This window comes from Anopheles arabiensis, chromosome X, assembly GCF_016920715.1.
Source record: "Anopheles arabiensis isolate DONGOLA chromosome X, AaraD3, whole genome shotgun sequence".
NCBI classification, from domain to species: domain Eukaryota; kingdom Metazoa; phylum Arthropoda; class Insecta; order Diptera; family Culicidae; genus Anopheles; species Anopheles arabiensis.
In genome coordinates, this window is record NC_053519.1 from 1,608,756 (window position 1) to 1,626,328 (window position 17,573).

General features: G+C 47.5%; 2 protein-coding genes across 2 annotated transcripts; one reads left to right on the forward strand and one right to left on the reverse strand.

Moving 5' to 3' along the window:
• Positions 1–1,080: 1,080 nt before the first annotated feature.
• LOC120905657 (blood vessel epicardial substance) lies at positions 1,081–16,769 on the reverse strand. The gene is made up of 7 exons (XM_040316647.1): positions 15,855–16,769; positions 7,660–7,817; positions 7,302–7,404; positions 6,678–6,827; positions 6,302–6,449; positions 3,842–3,874; positions 1,081–1,898 (listed from the first exon to the last, which is right to left on the reverse strand). Exons 1-7 carry the CDS (start codon positions 16,155–16,157, stop codon positions 1,831–1,833), a joined length of 963 nt encoding a protein of 320 aa, XP_040172581.1. The 5' UTR covers positions 16,158–16,769; the 3' UTR covers positions 1,081–1,830.
• On the forward strand, positions 12,407–14,381 carry LOC120905658 (transmembrane protein 205). The gene is made up of 3 exons (XM_040316648.1): positions 12,407–12,933; positions 13,020–13,246; positions 13,359–14,381. Exons 1-3 carry the CDS (start codon positions 12,683–12,685, stop codon positions 13,844–13,846), a joined length of 966 nt encoding a protein of 321 aa, XP_040172582.1. The 5' UTR covers positions 12,407–12,682; the 3' UTR covers positions 13,847–14,381.
• Positions 16,770–17,573: the final 804 nt, after the last annotated feature.

Below are 17,573 nucleotides of genomic sequence, written 5' to 3' on the forward strand. Positions count from 1 at the left end.
TGTATAAATGTGCCCGCTGTGTGCTACACTATAACACGGGCCCGACCCACCGAACTGCTACTGGTACTCGACGCCAGCAAACCACCGCGACAAACCAAATGCGTGCACCGTGCAGGCAAATGAGGGTGTAAGTGTTGCGGGGGTGTCTAAGTCTACGACCGCCCGTCCAGAGCGTAATAGTGTTACCGCCATTTTTTCTTCCTATCTCGCCTATGTTTCGTCTGTTTAACTGACACTTAAATCGCCGACCGATTGATAATAAATGCGAAGGCGGCTGCTTTGCGGGTTCAAGGGGTAGGCGCATCCCGGACAACAAACATTTTTGGGAAAAAAGAACCAGCGGGTTTATTACAAGGTTTTCCAGGAGTTCTCATAGCTGTGGGACACTTTGTTGGCTCCTTCTTACTTGAAATGAATTTAATATAATGTGATTTGGACTCTATAGCACCCTTGTTGGACAAATCCAATAGGAAGTTCCAAGGACCCTGTCCAAAAAGGATGCCATAGAGTCCAATTTAGAACGAATGAAGTTCACTTCCAATAAGAAAGATTCAAGGAAGTGTCCCACTATTATGAGAACCCCTGGAAAACCCTGCATTGCATGATTTTTGGCCAGGTATTGCCTACTACACGATCGGAACGATGCAATGCCATAGCTCCTTTGACAGTATATCTTGCACGAGTAATTAACTGTACTTTCCTCGGCACAACGATGTGTTATCCAGGACGTGCTGGAACCTAAACCCGACAGTAACAAAATTATCGCCCCGTAAAAGTAGCAGAAGACTATTGGGAGTATTTTTGGTTTTCTGTATTATTCAATAGTATTTAGTAAGGCAAGCGATTGCATAAATTGAAAAATAGTTTCTACTAGAGCACGCTTTCCCTCTATCAGCACTATCCCGATCTTGATTTCCTTTCGCCGACTGCAGTGACATCTACCACTCGCTATCTTTAATGTTTCCTAACCGCGCGTCAGTGCAACGTGTATAAACGTTTCTGATATCCGTTTTTTTTTTTTATTTTTCAAACATACTTTTAATTAAAGTAATGTTGGAAAACAATCACAAGACGAACGTGTCGTTTATAGTATTGTCATTTAAAATTGTATTAAGTTTACGTAATAGAGATTAAAGTGATAGTTTGGGAGGTTTTTGTACATCTTCTGTTGGTTAGATGGCTTTGCACGAGCTATGAGTTTATGAACAAAGAGTTGTTGATTTGTGTGTTTACTTTCCTGTGCAAAATATTAACATATAAAGCATAGATGAAAGGAACGATAGGCGATGTTGGGCAAACAAAATAAATGTATGAGAAGAAGAACACTGCCTTTTGACATGGATCGCGAAATAACAATCAACAGCCAATGTCCCATTTACTATTTCATTATAATCTGCAGCATTCGGTCTTACTCTCTTTCTCTCTCCCTATATTTCATTATCTTTCGTTCGCTGTTGTCCATCTCGCAGGATCGCGTGTGTACTGTCGGTTGGTAATGTAATGAAAGCACCCAACAGCACTATAGCCTTCCAGCGACAAATCCTAAGACATTTAGTATTGGAACAATTCCTTACAGGGATTTTACTATTTTTATAAAATCATTCATTTTTATCGCCCATCACTCTCTCTTGCTCTCTCTCTCTCTTGCTCTCTCTTTCTCTCTCTCTCCCTTTCTTTTTAACTTTCCCCCTTTCTCTAAGATACTCTAACATGGCGTCTTACAGATAATAACATTTATAGTATCACAAAATTGGTTGTATTTGAAAGTGTTGTCCTGCTGTTGCCGGCCCGCACTCAGGTCAGCCCGCTAAGATGATGGTCCGGTAACTTCTATACGGCCGTCTCGTGGTCGGTTTCATCGATCCGCCCCAGCCGCCACGCATTATGATCGGTTGCTACTAAAAGAGGCCACAAGAAGGAAGACAGTTACGTCATCTAAGCCGATTTTCGAGCAAAACCTTGGAGTGTTCTACTATTGCACATTTTTGGCGTTTCCAATTATAAAAGATTTTATATATATTTAATGGGAATTCAAAATTAAAAGGATGATTGGTAAAAAGTGGATTCGGGAACGATCGACATGAAAAAAAAAGTAGAGTACACGTTATTAAATTAAATTATTGGTAAAACACCAAAAACGGAACCTGTGCTCGAAATGAAATGTTTTCAAACAAAGAGTGACAGAGTGATTCACAAAGATAACAGGGAATATAATGAACATTTTCATGGCACCATTCAAAGAAAATGAAAGCATAAAACAAAATATAAAATGCAAGCAACAACATTTTGTTAGACAAGATTATTCAAAATGTAAAAAAAAGAACGACAGAGCGGCAACTATCTTTCAAACGTTATTTTTTATCCCACCTTTTTGCTTAGTACATATGAAAATATACTTTAAAACACTGTTGAAAGTTATGTGTTCGACGAATGCAACCACATGACACACATGTATTGAACTATGAAACTGAATAGAGTACTAAAACGATGTAAAAATAAATAAAAATAAGAAGAAAAAGAAAACACAACAAAAACACAGCAAAACCAAACACATAACTAATTTGTTACAGAGTTTACTTTATTTAATTTCTCGTGTTAACGACATTTCCATGTTTCGTTTCGTTGTTTCTTCGTTTGTTCTCATCCTGAGCCGTATCGCAACAGCACACACACACACACACACACTTCGATGTCGTACAATGTTCTCGTCTTTTTTTTTGCTTTAAATAAAACAATAATACACTCACATACATACAAGCTCCATATACATATTAATAATGACGGGAGTTAAATAACACATATTAGTTAAAACTAGTTCCAAGAAGCATTCCATACCGTCACAGATTGCCGTCACAGAAAACAACCACTCTTTCACATTCACGAAAATGGTACCGCACGCAATCCTGAATGTATTGCGCCATTCGTTCGTCGTGCCGTGAGTGCACCGATAGATCCGGCCTCTCAACACGGTGGTTTGATCGCCGCGCAATAATACCATGTTATTAATATCGATCTCCTATCACTTAACGATAATCAATTTTAGCTTTTTTTACGCTACTTAATCCCTCCATCCCTAAGTTGTCAGTTATTTTGCGGATTTCATCATGTCGAAATTTGCAGCGTACATCTTAACATTACCAAAAAAAAAAAAACATGTGTAAACAAACCAAAACAAAATAGACCATAAATTATAACAAACAAACCAACAAAAATGATGCTCTTTTAAGCCGTCTTTGGATCTCTCATTCCAAAACTTGTAACGCGTCTGATCAGTGGTTCCGACACACTCCGACAAAGGCGGATTAAATATTCGTACAGCAACGCAAAACATGCTCCCCAACAGCTTTAGTGTGCGCGTGTGCGCGAGCATTGACAAGAATAATTCTTCATACACGTACTTTATACAGCTCAGATAGGTAAAACGTACTAGCCGACACAACGCACAACTGCTAGAACATTAAAAAAAGCAAAACAAATGCACGGAGGGAAACATACAAAACGGACACACAAGCACACACAGCTAGCCCGCCCTTTGCCAACACAAAGGAAAAATAAAATAAAAATAGGTAACTTTTGTTGAAGAGCGCCATTCATACATTTTTTATCGCATTTCATTAGAAAACGCACATCTAATCTCTTCTTATATACATATACAACCCCTCCCCCCGCCCCCACAACCCCTCAGTGGGTTCAATCCAGCCAGCCAAAGGAAATGGAACACAAACGAAACTCATTGTAAAGAGGGAAAAAAGTAAATGATGAAAACAAAAATAAAAAAAACGCACACACACAATGCAAGAACCAAACGAAAAGTTTGAGGTGACATTGTGTGACAACTTACCACAGTAATAATACTTCGAGATCCGTGGGAGAGCTTTGTTTGTGTGGCATGGTCATTCGTAGTAACAATACGGTAGAGAGGAGGTAATTGAAAAAAATAATAGTACGGGTGATAAGATAAATTGTAGTTGCAGTAGACGGGTGGCAATAGGTAGACGCAAGAACGGGATACAGTGAATAATGGTAGTAGTAGAAAAGGAATGAATTTGTAGCAGAATAGCAGGATAAAGAGAGAAAGAAACCCCCGGAGAGGCAAATGGGGCAAAGTGTAGATAAATTGAATAAAACAACTTGAAAATAAAACACTGATAGTTCAATAAAAATAAAGAATGCGTTAAAAATGAGTTGATAAGAATCTAGAACCGTTAGAAAATATGTTTGTAGAAAGAATAATAATACAAGAAGTAACATATGATGCTCGAGTAACAAAGCGGGAAGCGAACAAACCACATTGGATCAAAAAAGAACTAAGTCAAAACAGTGTGTAGCGCAGCAGAGAAGGAGATAGAACAGTTTAAAACTAACAAAACAGAAATAGTTCTGTCTGAACATGTGTAGGAAGGTAGTGTGTGCTAGCTGTAATACTATATCCACTTTCTGGCGTATTATTCTCCTTGTATTCATTTAATTTCTTTTTGCCGCTCAGCTAGTTACTGCATCTAAGCCTATTTGTGTGTAAATCATATGTTAACAGTCGTTCGGAGTGTATATCACAATCACCCTAAAACACAAAAACGCGCTCATTAACTGGTAGTGGTTAGAGATAAAATTAGAAAATTAACTTAATAACTTAGTACGAACACACGGAACCGTGTACTAGGCGTAAAATGGCATGCAATTATGTCCCACGCTCCCCCACGGAAACGAAACGGGATGTTGCGGGGGAGTGGTGCGTGGTTGGTGTGTAGTAGTGGTACAAGAGCGTGTGTGGGTTTATAAGGACGACGTTTTCTCTCTCTCTCTCTCTCTCTCTCTCTCTCTCTGTCTCTTCCGCTTGGGAGTCAGTGCTTCACTGCTGTGCTTCCGTGAACCTAATCGTAATATTTGGACGCTTTCTCCAGTTTGGCGTTACCGTAACGCTTCCACCACAAGCAGCGCGGGGAAATGACTATCAAACAGGCTTTGCAATCGGCGCTCCTCCCTACCGGAAGATACACACGCTCTGCGCCGTTTTCCTTCCGGACGCTTCCTACGACTCCGTTCCCACGCCGTTCCCTAGCTAACAAAAGGGGCGAACAGCTGGTCGGAAGCGAGCGCGCGGTCGCTAATCCACCTCCACCACGTGGTACACCTTTTCAATCAGCGCTTTGCCAGAGTTTAGGGCGACGGTCGGCAGAAGCGGTAAGGTCTCATCTATAATCAAGAGAGGGGTGAGGTGAGGAATAAAAGAAGAAAAACAAAAACAAAAGCTACTACTACCAACGCAGAAACCGCAAAGCCCCGCGGGAAACCCTACCCACCGGGATCAACACCACCGTTGGTCCTTTCGACCCCCAAAAAGCAACTTTACGCACGGTTTCTAGCTTAAGGAAAAGAAGGGAGAAAAGGAAGGAAGGAACTCTCTACGGCACTTGCGGCAGTGCACAAGTGTACCAGAGTACAATGGTATCCCAGCTCAGACGAACCCGAGAGTGTAGTAGCGAAGTACAACACGCAGTATTGCTGACTCTTTAGCGCGCTGCCCACCATCGCGCATGCGGACTACAGGGGAAAAACTGTTCGGGCTGAGGTGGTGAGCTTTTGTCTCAGGCTTTATCATTTATCGACGCACGCACGTGTACATACATGAGAGGGAGGAAGGAAGATGAAAAGAAAAAGAAGCTAATTTAATTGAAGGATGTGGTTCAACAAAGGAGAACAAGAAACAACTCAAAAACATAAGCAATTTTAAGGTAAGTCAAATGTAGCCGTAATTTTTAGCGACGGGTGCATCAATCAATCTTGCAGCCAAGTCAGTCACACACACACTCAGAGGTATACACAGACACCCGTTGGAGTAGATATAATCGTGCATGGCGCCTTCTATTAGTCACAGCCAAAGAAATGCAGAATGCAAAAACGGAAACTACAGAAATACACACACACACAAACATACATTTCAAACATAAACTACAAACATGGGTGCAAAGGAGGATCAGCCACCCCTATCCCACCTGCGGGATGGTCAAGCACGAGTGCTGCACACGCATAGTGTGTGTGTGTGTTAGTGCAAACGCAAAACATAGTGCTGCGCCTGTTTCTACAATCTACAATCATACGCAAGCAAACGGGAATGGATGGGTGGGGAGTGGATTTGGGGCGATATATGGGTTGGTAGTGGGATAGCTCCACGCCGGTACACAGAGCAATGTACAGTGGGACGAGGGGGGGGGGGGGGGGGGTGCGAGGAGCTTTGTAAAAAAAAACCGGAAGAAAACGCGAGACTATCGTACGCAGGGGTCAAACGCCGTAAACGACTCACCTTGCAGCTGGCGATTTATCAAGGCCGTCAGCCCGTGCCCCCCATTGTCGGCGCCTTTGCTCTTCATCACCAGCATCGGTTTATCTTCCGAGTCGTCGCCATAGCCTGACGCAATGCAGCCGTTGCTTTGCGCCATCGTTTCGCTGACCTGCGGGGTTGTTAACAAAGCGCGACCGATTAGTGAGGGATGTCGCGTGAAAATGCCGAGTGAAAATGAACGTGAAATATGGCATTATGAAATAGTATGGCTGATCGTACACCAATAGAAAGGAAAATTCAATTCCTCAACTGTTTCCTCAAACAATTGCAGAAAACCCCAAAACGTTCACGTTCAATTTCACTCGCGCTGTAAACCCGGGCTTTAGAATACGCGTACCTGTGTGACCTGCATTAATTTTTTCACCACATCCCGTCCGAGTATGTGATCGAACACGGCCTGCAGGAACGGTTCCGCCATGATGGAAAGCTTCAGCTTATCCCGGTGCCAGATGAGTACACGCGACTCCTCCATCGCCATGATTGACACCTAAAATGAGCGCATTAGGAAGCGTATGAGATTGTGTTCGTGGTGTATACAGCATTGGGAGGAAAGAGAAAAATAGAGAAAGAGAGAGAGAGAGAGAGAGAGAGTGAGAGAAAGAGAGGGGGGGATAGGTGCGAAGAATAGAGGTAATAGAAGATTGAAGAAAGGTGGCATTACAGGGTTTTCCAGGAGTTCTCTTAGCTGTGGGACACTTTATTGACTCCTTCTTACGTGAAATGAACTTAATGTAATGGGAATTGGACTCTACAGCACCCTTGTTGGACAAATCCAATAGGAATTTCCAATAGGAGCTGTCCAAAAAGGATGCCATAGAGTCCAATTTAGAACGAATGAAGTTCACTTCCAATAAGAAAGATTCAAGGAAGTGTCCCACAACTACGAGAACCCCTGGAAAACCCTGTATTGCTATTTTTGTTTGATTTTTGGTTGGTTTTGGTTTGGTTAATTTGCTTATACCTGAAAATAGTCATCGGTAGAAACACCGAACCATTCGGGTGAATCGAGAAACTGATGTGGAAATACTATATGAAGCGCTTTTTGATTCTGTGAAACTACTAATCTGTACGAGGGATGAGAATGAAATTGAGACATAATTAAAAAAACGGTGCATAAACGAACGGCGGGTAGCGTGTTCCTGGAGGCGGTGATGGAGGGCCCGGACCTAGGCGCAAGTCCGGGTGGCGTTCTGACGTCGGTGTGTCAGCACGTCCCCCCCCACCCGCTCGCTCGCTCAGGCCCAGGCACAGGCGTCGCGCGCGTACACGCATGAGAGAGAAAGAGCACAAGGCGCGCGATCCGTTAGGCGCGTACTTACTTTCCCGACAGCACTAGAGACAAACTGTCGACTTTGGTTATTTTTTCCTGCACGTAAATTTCCTGGTACTTGAGCGGCCGTACAATCTTCATGCAGTTCAGCACCTTCTTGAACTGGTGGCGCGACACGCGCAGCGGCTTAAACAAGGCAACGTACACCTGGAAGAAAGGGAAAATTAGAGTGGAAGCGTTGCATTAGCGTGGGCCTGAAGAATAACAACTGATACAGTGAATCGCAGCGCATTTTCGAACAAAAAAGATCAAAACAACTTGGGCTAAACGGAGCTCTATATTACTGTCGAGCGCTTAGACGTTTCAAATACAGTCTAAAACCACTTTAACATCTGTTGGGAGTGGTGTACTGGGATGGGCGTACAGAAGAACGCCCAGGACTTTGGCATAATTTTGTCAATTAACTGCAGTGTCATCTATGAAGGTAAATATCAGTAATTGGGCTCCTGCATCGACAAAAAGACACACAGAAGCATTTCTTGATGCATATAGTCAAGCCATTGCGCTTGCAAACACTGGCAGAAGGTATCGACATAGTCTTGCACTGTTAAATTAAAAAAAAAAAAAACGACCAAAAAAACGAAGTAAATCATGTATTTTAACACTGCTTTTGGTTGCTTTCTTGCTGTTTCCTCGTGTTGTATACGTCGTTTTGATCGTGAAACAATCGAAAAATTGGAGTTTGGATTTGTTTTCAACAAGATGTATCATTGATTCAATGGAAATAGCATTCGTGTAAACAACGTTTGTTGACATTTAGTGAATATTTTATGAAATACCAGGCTAATATTCATCACTCCGTCCTGTCAACGAAAGCATCGACTGTCTTGTGCTGCTCTTGTGGGTTCGTGTCAGCCAGGATACTTTGTTCTTGCTCAATGCTCTCTCGGCTTGTTGTTCTCGGCTATTGCTGCACCTAAGGACTTCGATTGGCACCCGTGACACCATGCTTGTAGATGGTTTGTAAACTCGCATAATCGTCATAATCCCACAGGATACACATATTTCTTCAATTCGATCCTTTGCTTGAAAAGTTTGCTGACCCCTGCTCGAAGCGATTGAGCTAATCCGTATATGTGATGCCTGGAGCCTGTATTAGTTGACTACTTTCACAGCAAATAGGCTTGTTACTAGTGCAAGGAAAAATGAAGATTTCGTCGGAATCGATTCCGGCTAGCTCCGAAGTTTTCTAGAATCGATTCCGGATAGTAGGTCCGGAATCAGTTTCCGGAATCGATTCGAGAATTGGCTCAGGAATTGGTTCCGGAATTGGTTCCGCAATCGGCTCGGGAATCGGTTCCGGAATCGGATCCCGAATCGGAATCGGCTCTGGAATCGAATTAGGCTCCGGAATCAGATTCAACTCCGGAATCGGAATCGGGTTTCGGAATCAAAATCGGCTCCGACATCGGAATTGACTCCCAAATTAGAATTGGCTTCGAAACGGAGTGGGTTTCGGCATCTTCATAGGAATAGGCGTTTGGGTCCATAGGAATAGACGTGTAGATAGCGGCAAATAATCAAAATTTACTTGTACATGATCTATTCAAATGGAGATTCCCGGACTTATTTCGCTTCCCACACTTATTATTTCAATTCAAAAGCAAATTCTCATTCCGGAGCTAACTCCATTTCTGGAGTCAAGCCCTACTGATTCTGTTACCGGAGCAAATTGCAATTCCCAGGTCGATTCCGATTTCGGAGACGATTCTGATTTCGGAGACGATTCTGATTTCGGAGCCGATTCCGATCCTGGAATTGATTCCATATCCGATCCCGGAATCGATTCCGATCCTGAAATCGATTCCGGAGCCGATCCCGGAAACGATTCTGGAGTCGACTCCGGAATCGGCTCCGGATTCAACTCCGGAATCGGCTCCGGAACCAACTCCGGAATCGGCTCCGGAGTCGACTCCGGAATCGGAATCGATTCCAGCATCGGAATCGGCTCCGGAATTGATTCCGAACACGGAATCGGAATCGGGTAGGTCCGATTCCGAGCTCCCACCACTAGTATGATGACCATTACCCGCCAACACGGTACACTAGAGACACAGAGAGAAAGAGAGAAAGAGAGAGAGAGAGAGCACGGTGGCAACAACGGACGTCATGGACCATCACGTGCAATCGAAGCGGGTGGGTGAGGGACTCAGAGGGATTGTGTACAAGAAGACGAGGCAAACGTATCATCAACACTCTAGCGGGTTGTAAAACCAATGACCTAGCAATATAATTTGCCACCCGACCGTCGGCATGGTGTGCGAACGAAACCCGACCTACGGCACCAATCGCGCCTAGTGCGTATTTGTTTGTGCTAACACTGTCCACACACACACACACACTAACGTCCTACATATACGTAGGTGAGGAGGAAGGGGGGTGGGGAGAGGTCGCCAGTATGACGGCCTCGATTCCAATGTGGCCGCGGTGTGCGGTTGAAGGGAAACGTGCTGGAAGTAACGCGTCCATCTCGCTGTGTATGAAACCGTTCTTGGTCTTTCTGTTGCTAGGTGCCCGTTTTTTTTCGTGGTGTGTTGCTGCATGCGAAATGCTGGCTTAGAATTCTATGAACCCACCCCCCCCCCCCATCCCCTCTATGGCGAAAATGGCACAATCGGCGGCACGTAGAGTACATCAATCCGCTACACGCTACTGACAGGTGTGTCCAGCCGAAAGACGTCTGGTGATAACGTGTCAGCTGCGCCAGCAGAGCTTATCAGAGACCCCCCCCTGCAAATGGGAAACCGAAAACGGGAAGAAGAAGCCTCTCCAGCAGGCAGACAGACACATTTTGGAGGGTGGGGCATCGATTCCCAAAATAACGGGCCCGAAAAGGATTAAGCCACACAAACCAAACCATCCCCCCCCGTATGTATGGGATGATCTCGAACATTACCCGAGCGATAGAAAGGGAAGGCCAGCGAAAGCATAAATTATACGCATGCAAATGCATATCCAATGCACGCCGCCAATGCAGCACAGTTTCAGTTCAGGAGAGGGCGCGCACACGCACGCAAATGTGCGCTTCCTTCCTGCGCACGCACGCACACACACACCGAACCGCGCTTGCCCCACGTGTGCATGTTTCGCGAGTCGCCCCGTACGAGAAAGGCCTCGCGCATACGCACACACACACACACACACATACACACAAACAATTCGCAATGCGCAAAGTGCATACTTGCGGTTAGTCACGTAGACACCTTTTTGCTGCGCGGGGGGTGGCTCGCTGGCTTTCGCGCTATATATTTAGCATGACGGGTCCGATCATACGCAAAATTGAGCCGTTTTCGCTCGCGCGCACAAACTTATCGTATCTTAGGGATGATGGAGGGGGGGGGGAGATGGGAGTTGGTTCCACGCATCCCTTACGCACATGGGAATCTAAAGGAGAGGGGGTTTCCAGCAACAGCAAAAAAAAGGAAGAACAAACAAGTTGTATAACATGCTACCACAGCATGACAGTGCGGGGATTTTGGGATAGCATGAAACATGCCAGCACTAGGGCGAAGAGGTTGGGGTTGGTTTTCCCAGCAAAAGGTGACATTGGAAAATCCCACACCTCTTCAGGCGCAGCACACGCGCGAGCTGTATAACCACTGTTTTGATGGCTCGCAAAGGCAGTGGAAAAGCTTTAGCTTATCACGATCCTAGCGCTGCTCCTTTGCGCTATCCGGCTAAAAATAAAGCTTCTCGAGAATCAGCACTCGCGTGTGGGTGGAGAGAAGGTGTCCAATATCCCGCGGCAATCGCTCCAAAGTGCGGGATTGAAGCGCCGGGTCGGCCGTGACGTGGTGCGGCCAGCCTACCTCCCATACCCGATACCGATCAATGATTGGTCCGATTTGGCCGAAAAAACAACGACGTCATCTAACAACAACAACAACAACAAAAGATATACCCCCGGCAGTCCCGTAAAACCCGTTACCATTTATGGACGCATTTTTTGTATATGAAAAAAAGCCAGCGAGCGAGCGAACCCCGCGCGCGCTCTTGAACCTTCAACCTGCTTCTCCCCACCCCCCCCGGTCAAAATCTTCCGTCCCCGGGCCGCCGCGGGCATGACGAAACGCAACGCGATTATCTCGTGACTTGAGCTGCTCCCTCCTTCCGGCCCCCGGCCCCCGGCCCTTCCTTGGGCTGTTGTTGGCGTCCGCTTTTGTGACAGCTCACGCCGCATTATTTACGACGCTGCATGGCACACCGTCCGGCTACGAAATGTTCTTCCTCCCCACTCTCTACCTGAAAAAAAAAAAACTGCAACGGGAACCACTTCGATGACGACGATCATGCTGTGCATACATACACACACAGGATAAGGGGAGTTTAATCCCTCGGCCACCAATACAACCCCCCCAACTGCAACCCTTCATATGACTAGCACACCACAGGCAAATCCAACTCAATTGACCCAACTCCACACACACACACACACACACGCGCGCGCGGACGCAGGGAAGGGCATATCTCTCTCCCGATTACAGCGCGTTCGCGCAAGAGTTTGCGCGTGTATTCGCAAACGCATGGTCGCGCGCGCGCGCCAACTCGCTCTAATGGTGCACAATCGCATGTTCCTTCCCGTATCGGACGCGCGCGCGTGTGTGTGTGTGTGTCAACGAAACGCGTGGAAACAGCTCGGCAAATGGGCCGAACGGGCCACGCTGGGGATGTAGGGCGCATCTCGTGGAGGGTGTGTGCCGCGCGGAGGGTGCACACGAAAATAAAGTCTTATATATACGATCGGCGTGCGAACACAGCCATGCCATTACACTGTTTGCATTACAGTCAGCTAGCAGCAGCAGCAGCAGCAGCAGTAGCAGCTGCTCGAAAACTCAACAGCGCCCTAGCGACAGCGACGCGGTTAGTGTGAAAGTTAGTGCGCGTTTGTTTGTGTGTGTGTGTGCCATTGGTATCCCTACGCTCAGGTGAAACTGCAGTCGAATATCCTGAGCGTTTTTGGGAGGCGCAAAGCTAGGTCAAATTCGTTCCATCAAAAGCCAAAACCTCCAACAATGTGTTGCCTTCAGCGTCTGGTAGACACGAGTCCGCTGCTGCAGCAGGCAACGTCGGGTGTCGCGCTGCTGGCCGACACAAAACAGGAGCAGGTGCGTGCCCCGGCTGCCGGCAGCCATCCGGACCCGCAACCAGCAAGCGAGCAGCAGCTGCACCAGGACGTGCTCGGGGCGGCCACGCGGGCAACGCGCTCCCTGCTGCAGCGTCTTCGCGATCAAGCGCACCGCCTGCAGCGCAGCCCACTGTACAAGTAAGCACATCCTTCCTGAAAGCCATCCAGCAAGGTTTCAAGCCAGCCCTAGCTATAGCAAGTATTTTTTCCGTTTCCGTTCGAAGGATACTGACAGGCACGACGCAACCGAGTCACGCAATATCGGCGATCGTGGTGTCGATGGTGCTGGTTGCCCTCTGGCCCAACCTGATCAGCGGGCAGGGTGCGACGTGTGAGCGCAGCCGACCGGACGCTGGAGACGGTGGCCGCAGCCATCCCTTGACGCAGATTGCCTACCTCGGGTCCTTTACCATCCACTTTGGTGCGCAAATATGGATGACATTCGTGTCGGGTAGGTTTCAGCAACATCAGCTACACATCCTCAGTTACATCATACTTATTTTCACCTGTTCTTAAATAACCTAGTCGTGTTCTCTCTCTCTCTTTCTTGCTCACAACCACAGGGCTAGCGCTGTACTTTTCCCTGCCACGCCACACGTTCGGCCTGATCCAGGAGGTGCTGTTTCCGAAGTACTTCACGCTCGGCACCGGCCTGAGCACGATCAGCCTGGTCAGCTTCGTCGAGCTGCGGCGCAGCACCCGGCCGGAGCTGGCCGACCGCCACTTGGCGCACTGGGATCCGGTCGATCTGCTGCAGATTGTGGCGCTCGCAGTGACGGCCGCGCTCGAGCTGTTCGTGCGGCTGTACCTAGCCCCGCCGATGCTGCGCCTGATGCACGAGAAGCACCGCATCGAGGCGGGCGCCAGCATCGGGCAGGAGGTGGGCCAGTTCGACGGGGCGGGCAACGGCTACCTGGAGCGCTCCCGCCACTACAAAGCGACGCACAAGAAGTTCCGCCAGATACACATGGCCACCGCCATCCTCAACATGGTGTCGCTGACGTGCACGTGCGTGCATCTGCTCTACCTCGCAACACGTGTGACCGTTTGAAGCACGCCAACGTCGTGCGTGTGTGCGTGCGTGTGTGGGTGTGTGTGTGTGTGTGTGTGTGTGTGAACCAACAATCAACCATATGATTATTTCCCTTCTGCTAGTGTTGTAAGCATATTTATTTCTCCACTCACTGGATGCGCGCAAGCACCAATGAGAGACCCCGCTCCATCCTCTCCCACCACTCGCTACCACTGATCTCCACTCTGCGAAAATTTAATCTCAGACTAGGACGCGGTTGCGCACGGAGAGGGCAACCGGTAGGATTAGCAATCGCAATCAGTGATAGGCGGCTGTGCGCGCTGTCTGTCTGCCTGCTTCAAAACCCACCCGCGGACTTCGCGGACACACTTCCGCCATTATGCGAAAAGGCTGACGCGCACACACACAAACACACAGAAAGTAACACACAGTATTGTTTCGTGAAGCGCACGAAGACGGTGCCGAAACTGTGATCAGCTCGCTCAGCAACAGCGGCCAAACCCAATGCAGTGCCATACGGAAAATATACGGTCGAAACAACGACGCTTCTCAACGGGGTTTGAAATTGGGCGTGGGAGGGGTGGGGGGGGGGTGACCGAGCGATACAGTCAAATAGAGCGTCAGTAAATCATCGTAAGTGTAGGGAGGAAATTTTAATACAAAAAAACGCACACCCGCGTGTGCTCGGGTGGCCCCGGAATTAGCGAGACTGTTGCTACGTAAAGCACCGAGTTCCTTTTAGGTTTTGTAAGCTCACCATCGGCTAGGTGTTTATTGTAGTTAATTTTATATTTTAAGCGAAGCACTATAAACCAACCGATCATTAAGTAGGGGAAATGTTTAATAGTCCCCCGCGCGTGGACGTGATAAAACGATAATTGTCATAATAAATCGTAAAAATAAGACGACGGCAGCTCCAGACAGCTCCGACATTTTTAATTTATGTTTACGCTAACGTTTACGTTCCGTTACTTCCGCATTTACGAACGAAAGGGTAGGTACAAAGGTTGTCATTTCGTTCCGACCACAGTGGAAATGGCTATATGTATGGATATACATTTCTACCACCATTCTCCTACATGATATTTTGACCCATTCACGTGACATTTACAGTGGAGCCTCGCATAACGAGTACCTCTTATTATGAGTTCATGGGAAAAACCCTGCAAATCTAAATCCTCCAGAAATATCTCTATCTATTCGAGTAAAGGAATGTCATTTGTGACTCACGTTTCCATGTCATGAAGGCAAGCTTCCCCACCGATTTGCTGCTACTTGGAATTTCATGTGTGTGCTGGTGTGTTGTAGATTTGATGCTAATTAATTAATCGAAATGTTTTAAACCCCTTTATGTGCTGAAGAATATTTAACAGCAAAACAAAATTTCCATCAAACTAATGTGATGAAAATAATGAACGTTTGAAAAAAGTCTATCAGTAAATGTCTAACAGCTGTAAACCAAACTGCTCCTAGACACAATCCAAAAATGAAAGATATAAAAACGATCTTTTCGGGAAATATACAAAACAAAATGCAACAAAACAGACAACCTCTTTTTCAACTAAATTAATCAACAGGGTTTTCCAGGGGTTCTCATAGTTGTGGGACGCTTCCTTGACTCCTATTGGATTTGTCAAACAAGGCTGCTATAGAGTCCAATTCCCATTACATTAGGACCATTTCACATAGGAAAGAGTAACGCTGAAGCAAGTGAGATTTGAGTGATGGTCGTTGGTGTTAATAACTCCTGGAAAACCCTGTTATAATGACCAACAAACAGTACCCTACAAATTCCTAATAATTGTTAGTATTATGAAGACATTTTCTTTTTTTCTTGTGCTGATATGCCCTTATACCTTTTATTGCTGGTCGGTAAAGTACAGCTCACGACCAGCAAGTGGCTTTTTCCCGTCTATATGGCTTCTTGTTTACATTTCCAAATAGATGTTGGTGCTCTCTTTTGCGCTGCACCTTGGGCCCTTGCACTAGCACTAAACAGGCGACCAGCCTGCTACGTTCCACTTACCGATTCAATCTCCTTCTCGAACTTGACCGGGCGCAGCTTACAGAGCAGCACCACCACGTAGAACGCGTTCACCAGCAGAAACAGGCTGAACCAGACGACCGCGTCCAGGCTGCAGGCTACGAACCAGCCCCACAGCACCATCAGTATGCAGCCGGCGATGGCCGCACAGCGCAACCACAGGAACCCGCACGGTATGTTCGGTGCGAGGAAGGCCACCAGAAACAGCGCATGCCCGATGTGGTAGTACAGATGCTCCTTCGGCTCGAAGCTGAAGCACTTCGGCCAGTTCCAGTCGATCAGCATCCGGATCGTGTGCTCGTTGTCGTGATGGACACCGTTCCCTTCCTGGGGCGCTTTCTTCGTCGCGCGGTAGGAGGTGGATTCGCCATTGCTACTACCGCCGTTGCCGTTGCTGCCGTTGCTTCCGGTGCTACCATTGCTGCTGCTGCCGGTGCTGCCATTGTGCCCATTGCGGCCCTGGGCACCGAGCCCACCACTTCCACCGTTCGCTCGCTCGTACGGCCGCCCGTGGCTGGCGCTGATGCTGCGCGAAACCTGCGGCACCACGATCGTTTCCCCCTGGTCGTTTTCTTCAGCGCCCGCGGGTTCTGCCGGCAGCTGCCGGTGGTGATGGTGCCCGCCGGCATGACCGCTGCCACCCGTTCCCTCTAGCGCCGGTCCGCCGGGCCCAGAGCCGGACGCGTCGAGCTGGTGCTGCAGTGCGACCGCCTCGCCCAGCACGAGCGCGAGTGCGCCCACCAAGCACGCTAGCCAGCGCAAAAGATCCAGCTTGGCGTCAAAGCACACCGGACCGCAGTGGCCGGTGCCGCTGATGATTACTGATGTCGGTTTGTTGCGCCAACTAGCACGTGAAAGAATCCTTCCGAAAGGTCGGCAAAACCGGGGCAAGCCGTATCACACCTTATGTGCAGACCGGAAACACATTGGCACCAGTACGGAGGGGGATTACGGCCCCAACAGACCCGGCGGGGCACAGCGTGTCTCCAGGCCCCGCTGCGGTCGCGCCGCGTACGAACGATTGCGAAAGGAAGCGTTTGCTTCGCGTTACTAAACGCCTGAACCTTCTGGTTCGATGCACCGGCAGTTAGTGGGTGCGTACGAAGTGCGGCATTTAAACCGGATGTTTTGCTGCCTACTTTGCTGCGAGGGGGAGGCGGATGGCTTTGCTCTTTTTGTATCGATGATTGTATCGCTCAAGCGGCCGATCTGGGGAGCGGCTTTAACATGGTGCTGTTTGCATTCAGTGCGTATATTCGTTGCTCATTCCATACAGTCTCGCCGGGTGCAGCTCCAAACGAAGGGCACCACATTTGAAGCCTAAAAGAGAATGACGAAACGGTTACCAAGCTGTGAATGCGTTCGGGAGGGAGGATTTTTGTTTTTTTTTTTTTTTTGTTATGATAAGCTTATTGCAATTTTTATACAAAGCTTTACGGCACAAATGGTGTGGTGGGGCCTTTTATTTTCGAGCGTGGAACGAAAACGGAACGCTTCCTAAACCATACTGCCGTTCTGTTCCGTTCCGTCTTCTAATCCACTACCAGCAAGTAAATTACCGCTTGTTTTTTATGCAAATCTCTTCCCGACCCTGACATGGCACACCTACTTAGCCAGTGCTCCGGACGCCCGACGACCAAGTCGATCATACACCAGGGCCAATTTGAAGCACACCCACGTCCCTCTGATTTTCTCTTTCTT

What these genes read in the sequence shown, in the direction of transcription:
- LOC120905657 (XM_040316647.1), bottom strand. Translation starts at nt 16,157, where the DNA reads ATGCTGATCGACTGGAACTGGCCGAAGTGCTTCAGCTTCGAGCCGAAG. An exon ending in TCGAGAAGGAGATTGAATCG is followed by an intron (nt 7,818 to 15,854) that starts GTAAGTGGAACG and finishes CCTTTCTTCCAG; the next exon opens with GTGTACGTTGCCTTGTTTAA. An exon ending in CTCGAAGTATTATTACTGTG is followed by an intron (nt 1,899 to 3,841) that starts GTAAGTTGTCAC and finishes GGCCTCTTTTAG; the next exon opens with TAGCAACCGATCATAATGCG.
- LOC120905658 (XM_040316648.1), top strand. Translation starts at nt 12,683, where the DNA reads ATGTGTTGCCTTCAGCGTCTGGTAGACACGAGTCCGCTGCTGCAGCAG. An exon ending in CAGCGCAGCCCACTGTACAA is followed by an intron (nt 12,934 to 13,019) that starts GTAAGCACATCC and finishes TTCCGTTCGAAG; the next exon opens with GATACTGACAGGCACGACGC. An exon ending in ATGGATGACATTCGTGTCGG is followed by an intron (nt 13,247 to 13,358) that starts GTAGGTTTCAGC and finishes TCACAACCACAG; the next exon opens with GGCTAGCGCTGTACTTTTCC.